This window comes from Tetrao urogallus (genome assembly GCF_951394365.1).
Source record: "Tetrao urogallus genome assembly, chromosome: 11".
Lineage (NCBI taxonomy): Eukaryota > Metazoa > Chordata > Aves > Galliformes > Phasianidae > Tetrao > Tetrao urogallus.
The window spans coordinates 18310425-18321338 of NC_136824.1; the positions used below are offsets into that span (position 1 = coordinate 18310425).

The 10914-nt window shown below is 52.5% G+C and overlaps 1 protein-coding gene across 1 annotated transcript; it reads right to left on the reverse strand.

The window, feature by feature from the left end:
• Positions 1-4063: 4063 nt before the first annotated feature.
• Positions 4064-10687, reverse strand: CD276 (CD276 molecule; the record flags this gene model as incomplete). The annotated part of the gene is made up of 7 exons (XM_079540818.1): positions 4064-4086; positions 4825-4860; positions 5036-5077; positions 6381-6513; positions 8145-8449; positions 8528-8878; positions 10648-10687. 7 exons carry the CDS (start codon positions 10685-10687, stop codon positions 4064-4066), a joined length of 930 nt encoding a protein of 309 aa, XP_079396944.1.
• Positions 10688-10914: the final 227 nt, after the last annotated feature.

The following is a 10914-nucleotide window of genomic DNA, read 5'->3' on the forward strand; positions in this document are numbered from 1 at the left end:
AGGAGGGATTTTAACACGGAGGAGTCGTATTTGTGCTGTGTTTTTACAGCAGCGCTGCATGCACGCCAGACAGAATGGGATTTGGAGGATGAAGCATCTTCCTCTCCATCTGCAGGATGGGTCTGGGGTTGTGCACGCTGCTCAGACTCGCAGGAGGCAGCCGAATCCCAACAGGACCCCCCTTTCCTGCTGGCCCATGCATTAGACATCTGCTGCGGTCTCCCCAAAGTGTGGATAGTTTTATGAGTGATGAATAAATGATACAACAAGAAAAACCTCTCCGGTGGCTCAGGCTCTCTTTATTAATTCAGGAAGCGGTGGTCGGCTCCAAGCCCGGCTCGTGCCCGTGCTAGCTGGGTGGATGGGAGATAGATGGGCCTTAAACACTGCCAGCTCCTGCTGGGTGGGAAAGGCTGAATGTCAGGGGTGGGAATGGTTTTCGTTCTCATTTGGGATCAATAGGCTGCAAGAAAAAGAGAAAAATCTACCACCTCCCAGCCACATCCATCACTGCGATCCGCATTTAATAGCTCTGAAGGAATAGCCCTTTCCGTTGGTGACTATAGATTTCCTCTGGTGATGAAGGACATTAGGGACATCTCCCTGCTCTTTGCATCCCTGGGCTAGGAGCTCCATCCACTGGTTGGGTGGCTGCCATCCATCTCATCCATCCCTAGGGATGCACCTGGGACGGAGGGATGGGGGGGGGCCCAGATTGGAACACGCCAGAGCCAACGAGCATCAGCACCTGCTTTTTTCCCTGAGCCTGGAAAATTATTGTGTGCATGGAAACAAACTGCATCGTCAGCACTTCTCTGGGCTGCTCATCCGTTTGTTTGCCAGGGTGCTTTTTTTCCACTGGAGTGTTAAACACTGTATTAATCGGGGAATTGAATGGGTGCCCTGCCATGCTTAAGCAACCTGTACATACCTGAGGCAGCACACGCTTCTCTCCGGCCCGCTGAGCAATGACAACCTCATTTTGCCTCCTGCCCCAATGCTGCCACCCAGCTCAGAAGCACGGCCGAGGGATTTGCCTCGTGGTCATTAAGAGGCAGTGAAATGGCCAAGTCATCCTGCTAGCATCCTCCCATGCACCCCAAAAAGAAAGGAGCCCTGCTTGGCGAATACATGGGGAAAAAAAAAAAGTGGAACAAGCTTGGAATTTTAAAATACCACCCATTCATTTCCCTGGTCATAGACAACTTCTTTATGCCAGGTAGGGGCTTTTATGGGATATCACTGTTTCGTTTGAAATCTCTCTTCTGAGTCACCGAGATAAATACTGCCTGCTCTTCCCTTCTGCTTCAGCTCGTGTCTAAGTGCTGATGGATAAATCGCTCAAGTTGCCCGTGACAAACGAGGCCAGATAGCCAAGCCTGTAATTAAAACGTCTCTCAACCCCTTGGTTAACTCTGACATATTGGGACCAGATGCACTGCGGCAGCAGGGAGCAATCCAGCCAAAAAAAGAGATGGGTTCAAGGAGGGAGAAAGGGGTTCTGAAAATACCGACCCCGCTTTAAAAATACCAACCTGCTGAAAATAGCGCATTTTTATTCCCCACCAAAAGGATTTGGGCACCGTGCATGGGTTTTTCAAAGCCCTTTGATGCCTGAAAATAGGCTCACGAGCATCTTTTGGGGCAGGTGGAGGAGGATGGCTCTAAACTGGCTCTGATTTCCACTGAAAGTAAACTTTCTTTTCCTGACCTGAGTAATCAAGAAACCTTCTGCTTCCCTCTGCCTAACATGAGCTCACATCCTTGGCTCACATCCTTGGCTTTGGGTCTTTGCTCCTCACCTTCAGGAGCCGAGACCCAGAAGCTGAGGAGCTTTTTAGGGGGCAAAGATGTGCTTGTCTTATGGCACATGGGTGCCCCTTCCCTCTGTGCACTGGATCACATGAGGAATGACAGAACTGATGCTAGAAATCATCTCTAGAGACCACCTACTCCCAAATTCATGATGATGAGCACCATGGAGGCATCCCATCCCATCCACCTGCATCCTGTGGAGGTATCTGAGGCCATTTAACGCCCATGAAGGCCCTGAGCTTCAGGACGACTCGTCCCATCACCCATCAGCATTGGGCAGTGGGGGTTAATGGCTTTGTTCCCCCAGCCCAGAGGCTGGCTGAGCGCTAAATAATATTAATAGCACCTCCTGGCACCTCGTTAAAAATTGCACTAGCGCTTAATTCAGATTGTATATCACAGCCCCGAAATGAAATAACCATCCATCCCCTCCCTAATATGACTTTGATACAGGCACGCTTTAACTTGTCTCGCTTTTAGAAATATTTTTCTATTAAAATGCAGTGCCTGGCTGCACGCCCGGGAAGGACAGCTAAAAATAATCCCTGCTGGCTGTGATGGGTTGAAGGAGACCCCATCCCTTGGCAGCAGCTCCTCTGTTCATCAAACCCTACCGATGGATGGGATTAAAGAGCAGCCAAAGTACAGAAAAAAGTCGTGCAGTTGGTGCAGGGACGATGATGGCTCTTTGGGGTTTTGCTCTTTCTCCTGCTGCCCTAGGTATCAAAATGAAGAGGAGCTATCAAGGTAGGTCTCAGCACCCGGTGGTGGATGATGCCATGGTGGCAGCAGAAGATTGAGGGATAGAGCCAGAGCAAAGCTGAGGTCCAAAATATGCACACACATGTATGAGAACCTTTAAGTAAGTGCAGGTCTTTGAGCGCCAGCCCAGGCCATCAAACACCCTGGAAACACAGATGTGGACATCAGGTCGCCCTCTTCCATGCTGAGAATCTCATGAAGTCAACCCAAACATTTAATGCAGTATGAAGCAGGGTGTCCTTGTTCTGCAGATAGGTGCCCTTGGACCTCCTCCAGCACCAAAATAGATTTTTTTCTCCTAGAAACGGTATAAGCTGTTGTAGATTCGTGAAAGAAGCGGGGTTTTAAGGTGGGAAAGAAGCTTGGGTCACCCTCACCCTCCCCTTTTCCAACCACCAACTCAGAAATCATCATCCAAAACGACCAACGTGTTTATTTGTCAAGGCACAAAACCCTCCAGATTCTGGATTTTAAATAACAGCAAAAAGCAACAGAAGACCCATGGCTGGACCCAGCTATGGACCACAAGCAAATCCATTTCTCAGCCTGCGTACAAAAGCCAAGAGATCCCCTGGTGTCACACACGCTTTGGCACCGGGTGCCCTTTCCTGCAGCCATCCGAGCAAAACCCATTTTGGTTTTACCCAAAACACATTAAAAGAGCATTGTTTTTGTCACAAACACTTGGGGCTCCAGGGATGCTAAGGCTTTGGTGCATGAGTTCTGATTTAACACTTCATGAGACCATAGGCACAGCGGTCCAGCTGGGGATGAGTACCTGTTGTAATACTCCATGGGTGGAGAAACATCCCTTGAAAACTAGGTTTTGGTGTTTTGTTTTTTTCCTTAAAAATGATATTTTCGTGATTTTTTTTCCCCCCCCCTCCCTTAAAAACTAGATTTTGGCGTGTTGTTTTTTTTTTCCAGCATTCCTGAGCTGAAGCCAGGTCATGGGGTGGCATTAACGACCTGCTAAAAACCCCTGCATCCGCCACCCACCAACTTCCAACCCTTCTGAAGTAAAGTGAAGACATGGCACTGCCCCAGCTGTTCCCTGAGCCCTGCCTCAGGGTGGGGGGCAGGAAAAGAACCCTCTGTGGAAAATCCTGGGTAATTGGAGGCATGGGATAACCACGCACTTAAGGCAAAAACAAAAGTCCAGTTGGAAGTGCAGTGGTGCGAGGTGAAATGAACATCCTAGCGTGTCTCTGCAGTGATGCTCACCCTGTGGGCTCAGCCCAGTGCTTCCTACGGACACGGACGGACAGACGGACCCTCGGGCTGTGGCTTTGGGGTTCGCTGGGGTTAAAGGGAGGCACAGCCTCTCTCCAGCCCCAGGGCACCCCGAAAACACAGAGAGTGACAGCACTCTGTGCGGGGTTGGCAGCAGGATGGGGTGTCCCTGTCTCTCTGGTGTGTCCTGGGTTTGTCACCGCAGGGGACGGCTGGGCTGGTGTGGGGGCACGGGGTGCTGCCCCAGCTCCCATCAAACAATTTCTTGCTCGTTATCTGGGGGGAAAAAAAAGGAAGAAGGAAATAGACAATAAAATTAAAAACATTAAGAATTCACAGGCGGAGCTGGAAGTGCTTGCCTGTATCTCCCTGTCATGGATAACACAGATGTCTATGGGCAGATACACGGGCATGGGAAGATGGGCTTGAATTTTGGGATGAAAAATCAAGAAAGGTGGCCTGCAGCTAGCAGAGGGGAGATAAGAATGGAGAGATGAAAGATGGAAGAGGGAAAAAAGGAACACAGAGCTACCTAATGCTTTTCTAGATGTGGGAATGGGAGGGGAGAAAAGGCTTTTATAAATCTATTGGAGGAGGGGAAAATGGTAGGGCTAATAATAAAGGTGAAACTAGCAGTGATTCAACATCAGTGCAAACTCAAATCTCACAGATTTTCATCCAAAATTCAGTACCTGGCAGCTACTCAAAAGAGAAAGGGCCTTGGGGAGACCCAAATTCCTGGCAATGACCAGGACAGGGCTGGAACAGAAGGGGAAGCTGGGATCCTTGATGCCATTTCTCACGGTCCAGGCTTTCACCCAGCACCCTAAAGGCTAAATAAAGCTTTGGGGGCAAAGCCTGGGATGCTTCAATCTGTCTTGGGCCCCAGAAAAGCTCCCTGTGTGCAAGGAAAACCTGCACAGGAGACAAAACTTTCTCAGAAGCACCTTACAGATGAGCCTCTCTAACCAGAGCATGGACAAGGACAAGGACACCCAGCAGACACACACTCACCTGCTTTGTCTTCCGTGCTCTTCAGTGGCTGCAGAGCTGCAAAAAGCAAAACCAGCAGTGGTCAGCTTGCATGAACAGCTCGAGACCTCCCCCCCCCAACTGCTTTTGGCATATTGGGATGTGGGGGGCTGTGCATTCAGAGTGTGTCTGCCAGCCTCCTCCTCAGCACGGTACTGAGAGCACTGGGAACCAACCCGCAGCACCCACTTACCTGTCTTTTGTTCTTCCCCCTCCACGTCCTGCTCCTCAGTCCCTACAAAATAACAACCAGGAGAGAGTGAAGCATCCTCAGACCTCCACCAAAACCTCAATGGGTTCATGCCTGCATCCCTGTCTGAGCCTCCCTGCCTCTGCTCACGTGTGGTACCCACAGCATCCCACATCCTTCCTCCAGCCCTGTGCTGAGCCCTGAAACCCACAAGAGGGGGGAGCATTTCCCTGGCTGTGCGTGACCCCATGGCTCCACTCCCTATTTATAGCATGGCTGCCATCTGGAGCCAGGGGCTTAGGGACAGCCCTGGTGGCGGGATGCTCTGAATCCCTACGATGTTGTTCCCAGCCAGAAGGACCGGCAAAAACCAACGCTCCTGCTTCCTGCAGCTCCCACAACAGGTCTCGCAGGGTTACTGCTTAAAGCAAAGTTTGCTGGGGGGAGGGGGGAAAGGGAGAAAATATCGCAGGATGTCCTCATGCAAAAGGATTGAAGCGGGGGCTACAGCCCTACTGCCCAGCGCTTTGAATCCTCCAGCAAAAGGGAACATTCGCCGGGGTTTGTGCTACAGAGGGAAAGAGATATTTATAAAATACAATAAAAACATAATTAACAAAGCCACAGCAGGGAGGGAGAGGGGGAACGAGGCCCAGGGCGGCGCGGTTTGCACAGCACAGGGCTGTCAGGGCACGGCTCTGGCAACGTGAGACGCATCAGCCCTGGAGCCAGAGGGAGACAAGCAGGAACGCCAGCGAGCTGCTGCTGCTGCTGCGGCCATTTCGGAGCACAACAGCTTTATTTTTAAAGGCACAAAGCCCCACTTTCTGAGCAAACACCTCCGTGAGGAAAAGAAACAAAACAAAGGAGGGGGAGAACGGGGAAAACAAGAGCGGGCAGGCAAATATTTTTCAAAGGGTGCATTTCAGAGTGCTTCCCAGGAGAGAGCAGCGCGGCTTGCAGCAATCCTTTCAAGAAGCAAGGAGAAAGGAGAGCAAGGGCGAGCACGGAGCAGCTCTGTCTCATGCTATTTCCGCGTGTCAATGCGTGCAACGTTTCTGCAGTGGCAAATGCTTGGAGGCAGCTTCTGGGAACTGCTCCCGTGCCATGGGGGCATCAGACACGTGGAGGATGCTGGCAGGCGCAGGGGAGGAGATGGAGAAGGGCAGCGCAGAAAGGTGAACGTGTGCCAGGAGGCAAAAACCAGAGAAAAAAAGTTCATTTGTGTGCAGAAGAAAAGAGCCACCTGGACAGATGCACGCAGGCAGCATCTGTCTTCGACAGATGCTACCACCAAGGTAAAGTCATGCAGGGTGAAGTGTCCCCCCCCACCCAGCACCTGCTCTACCTGCATTCTCCTCTTCCTCGCAGCTCTGGCGGATTTTCTTCTGGCAGATGTAAGCCAGGACAACGAGCAGCACCACGATGCAGATGGAAAGTCCCACTGTCACCCAGAGAGCCACAGCAGGGAAGGCGAGGTGCTGGCCTTGGGGAGAACACCAGAAATCCTATTATTTATAATGCTAAGGGAGGCGGTACGCAGTATCAGGGATCCCACGGTGGCAGGGAATCGTCCTCGGGGTTTGGAGGACATTTCATTGTAGCAAGCCACAGATATTACTTCCAGAAGTTGGTTTTCACATAAGGCATCAGTAATCTATGATTTTTTTTTCCCCCATAACATCACTTTATCTTCAAATAAAGCTTTGTCCCGAGCAAATCCTATTCAGGGATGTTCCCTTTTGAGCAGGAACCCAGAAAGAACTGATCCCCTGGCTGGCTCTCTGCCCCCTTGTTCTGCCTTAGCAGACCCATAGTGGCAGGGGACACGGAGAATGTGGAGCTCCCTGACACACAGCCCTCACCTTAAGGCTGCCCACTTGCTCGTACGCTAAGGAAAGTAGCTCTGAGCCCATGCAAAAGTCTCTCCTCAGTCCTCATTGACAAAATTCCTGCTTTTGGGCAAAAACAGGGAATGACAGAAGTGCTGTCACTGTCCCATTCTCTATCAATAGCCAACTTTTGGTGCCTGTACGGCACTTGCTGGAAGAACTCAGTGACACCAGTCAAGAGGTTGATGCTCCACCAGGGACCCACCTTCACAACCCAGCAACTGCAGAGCCAATTAAACACTAATTAACACTGCTGGAGATTGTGTAAGGTTATAAAGAGCTCCAAGGCAGCAATAAAAGCTGAGCAAGTGGGGATGAGTGAAAGCCACTCCAAGTCAACAGCGTGTCAAGAATGGGTCCTGCAAGATACTGATGAAGTTTGAGGGGCTAGATTCCTTGGAGTTACCTCCTGGAGGTCATCCCTTCACTTCCCAGAGCATCTCTGAGGACTCCTGAGGGTAACAGGAGGAGCCTCAAACCCCCTGTTGGCCCCAGAAGGTTTGGATTTGGGGCACACTGGCTTAGAGCCATGGGTTTTGTCACCCAGCTCTTGTGCACAGCCCTACAAGGCTCCTGGACCGAGCCCTGCCCACGCTTCTTGTCACTGCCATCCAGGATAAACGCCACTAAGCCCTTTATTTGTCGGACCAGCAGAGCAAGACATTGTCAGAGCAAAGTGGTGAGGCTGAATGATGCCCAAAGAAAAATGAAGCGAGCTGGGGAACCAGCCAGAAACTGCTGAGACATCAGTCCCCACGCCAAGCAGCTCAGGTGGGAAACAGCACTGTAATTCCAGGTGCCCAAAGGGTGTTTTGATCAGGATTAGGATGGCATGAATGTGCCAGGGATGCAGTGTTTCTGTAGGATTGGGATGGGGCTGCATGGCTACATGCTATGGAGAGGAAGACTATCATGCGTTATACTGGCTCTCTGGAGTGGTTTATAGTGGGACAGGGCAACTAGCAAAGCTAGAACTATAGAAACACCTCCAGATCCTTCCCAAATCTCCCACAGTCCTTGCAAAACCCCCTTCAGCAAGAACCTCCAGAGCCAGGATTGGAGCAGCAAGATAGACAGGACAGCCCCAAGCCATCCTGCAGCTCCATGGGCAGGGAAGTACAGCTGGGTGATGGTGCAACCCCAGGGCTGACTCTGCGCCACCAGATTTACCCTCTTCAGAGGTAAATCTTTACCCTTAATTCCCCAAATCTGGCCCACACCTGCTCACCCGTGATAGTGACGGAGGCATGGGTCTCCTGCTGCAGCACCGGGTTCCGCACCAGGCACGAGTAGGTGCTGCTGGGCTCCACCAGCACGTGTAGGACGCTGTACACATCAAAGAGCCCCTCCTCGTTGGCCACCTGTGATGTGGTGACGTTTTCAGTGATATTGGCACCGTGGCTGTCCTGCCAGAGGACACTGGCCTCAGGGTAGCCATAGGAAGATTGGCAAGTGACAACCGCCCGATCCCCTGGCTTCAAGTCCTTATTGGGCTCCAGGTTCAGATTGGGCTTGGAGTAGGGAGCTGGAAGGAAAGGAAAGGCATCATGAAGGATCACCGCATCCAGAGACAGGTGGATGACACTGCACAGCCATAGCTCACCTGCCACCTGCAGCGTCACGGCTGCGCTGTTGTAATCGCGGACGCGGACAAAGCAGGTGAAGCTGCCCTCATCCGCAATCTCCACGCGCCGCAGGAGCAGCGAGACGTTGCCCTGGGACAGCTGGTCATAGAAGAGGGCCGTGCGGTTGGTGTAGCCCCCGCCCTGGTCGGTCAGCTGGTCCCTGCCATCAGAGAAGCTGTGCACCAGGCGCTTGGTGTCCGTCAGCTGCCAGATGAGGCTGAGGTCCTTCAGGCTGAAGTTGGCCTCTGGGGTGAAGGAACAGTGCAAGGTGGTATCTTGGCCATAAAGGGCCACCACGGGCTCTTCTGGGACCTGGATCTCCATGGCACCTGCAGGATAGTAGGATGAGAAGAACACAGTGGTCAGATCCTGTCTCTGGCTCAAGATGGCTTGCTTTGGTAGGGTCAACAAAAAGCCACCCCAAAGGTGGGATGTGGAAAGAACGGAGGTAGTTAAGGGGTATAGTGAGGTCTTTGTTTTGCAGACAGGGAGGAGAAAACAGCCAGCTGAGAGAGAAGTGCAGCTTCTCCCCACAGAGAGGGGATTGGAAGGTGACAGCTGTGGGGGACAGAGGCCCCACAGTGAGCCAGCTTCGTGGCTGGGCTCGTGAGCGCTAGGTGGCACCAACACTCCAGCTGGCAGCTCCTGTGCCAACCACACCACGATGAGGTGCCCACATTCCTCTGCTACCCCTGACCCTCCCAGTGCGCTCATCTCACAGACTGGCCCCAGGGAGTGATGTCCCACATGGGCAACGTTCCCCAGTTCTCCCGAAAAGGGGAAAAATCTCATCTGAGACAAAGGAAGCTGCCACTTTTATACAGTCTCTATACAGGTTTTATGTCCTGATCCCAGCTTGATGAGCCCAGTCATGGGACACGGGCACCAGCACAGGGCTCTGGGCCACCATGTCCCTCTGTGCAAGTGGCCGTGTGCTGGTGACGTGCCCAGAGGTTCAGGAGCTCAGAAAGACCCAGAATGTAACTGGGATTTTATCCTGCTGCACCTTCACCTCTCTGATGTAGCACACAGGAGGTGATGTCCCACGCTGTAGGATGCATCTCCTTTGATTTCAGATTTTTCCTTCTCCTATTGGGTTTTCTGGGGAATTGGGGAACACTGCCCTTGTGGGACACCACCATCTACTGCCTTAGGGGATAGCAGCCAAGAGTGATGTGAGACCTTAGCAAGGGTATAGGGGAAGGATCAACACCCTTGTGGTCAGCCTCAAAACTGGCACCCAGGAAGGAGGGCCTGGGGGTGGCAGAAGAAGTGGTCAGAAAGCCACCAGAGCCATGGATCCCACTGCCATCACTGCTGCAGCATCCCAGGGCACAAAGCCATCACAGCTATGTGGCCAAGTGGTCGAAAGTTATCAGAGCCATGGAGTTCCAGGTCCATCACAGCCATCAGAACCATGGGCCACTGGGGCTATCAGCACTCTTGCAGCCACGGGTCCCACGGCCATCGCAGACACAGGGTCCTGGAGCAGAAAGCCATCAGAAAGCCATGTGTTCCCAGGGCCATCAGAGCCATTGCAGCCACAGGTTCCATGGCCATCAGAACTACGGATTCCCAGGGCCATCAGAGCCAGAGGTTCCACGATCAGCACAGCTATGGTCCCAAGACCATCAGAGCCATTGCAGCCAAGGATCCAGTGGCCATAAGAGACATGGTGTCCCAAGGCCATCACAACCACAGGTTTGTGGGGCAGGAAGCCATGATGAGAACCATGGGTAACCAGAACCATTGCACTCATGGGGTCCCAGGGCCAATAGGGCTGTGGGGTCCTAACGTCATTGCAGCCACAGGGTTATGGGGCCACCAGAGCCATCACAGCCATGGGTTACAGGGTCACTGAAGCCATGGTGTCCTAGGGCACTAAGCCATCACAGCAGTGGATCCCATGGCCATCAAAGCCATCACAGCCATGGACTTCCAGGGCCACCAGAGCCACCGGTCTCACTTTCCAGGGCCACCCACGCCCATATGCTTCCCGAGGACCCCGGGACCACCTGGTGAGCACTGCCTCCAGCTCAAAGCCGTTGAATGGGGATGAAGTGGTACTGGGGCATCTCCTCGGGGCAGCCCCACTCACCTGCCAGGCCGAGCACCAACGCTCCCAGGGCGAGCAGCATCACTGCACGTCTTCTTGGCACCCTGAGCTGGGGGAAAAATAAAGAAAAGCAGAAAACAACACTAAAAGGGTGTGGAACCTCACCGCTTCTCCTCCCCTTTTTGTTTCTTTCCAAGCTTTCTCCCCGTGGAGCTCGGCGGATTCTGCCCATTTCCCAGCTGGAGACTTGCTCCAAAAGTGACTTAAAAGGAGCAATTCGTGGGAAAATCTCCTCCCTAAGCGGAGCTT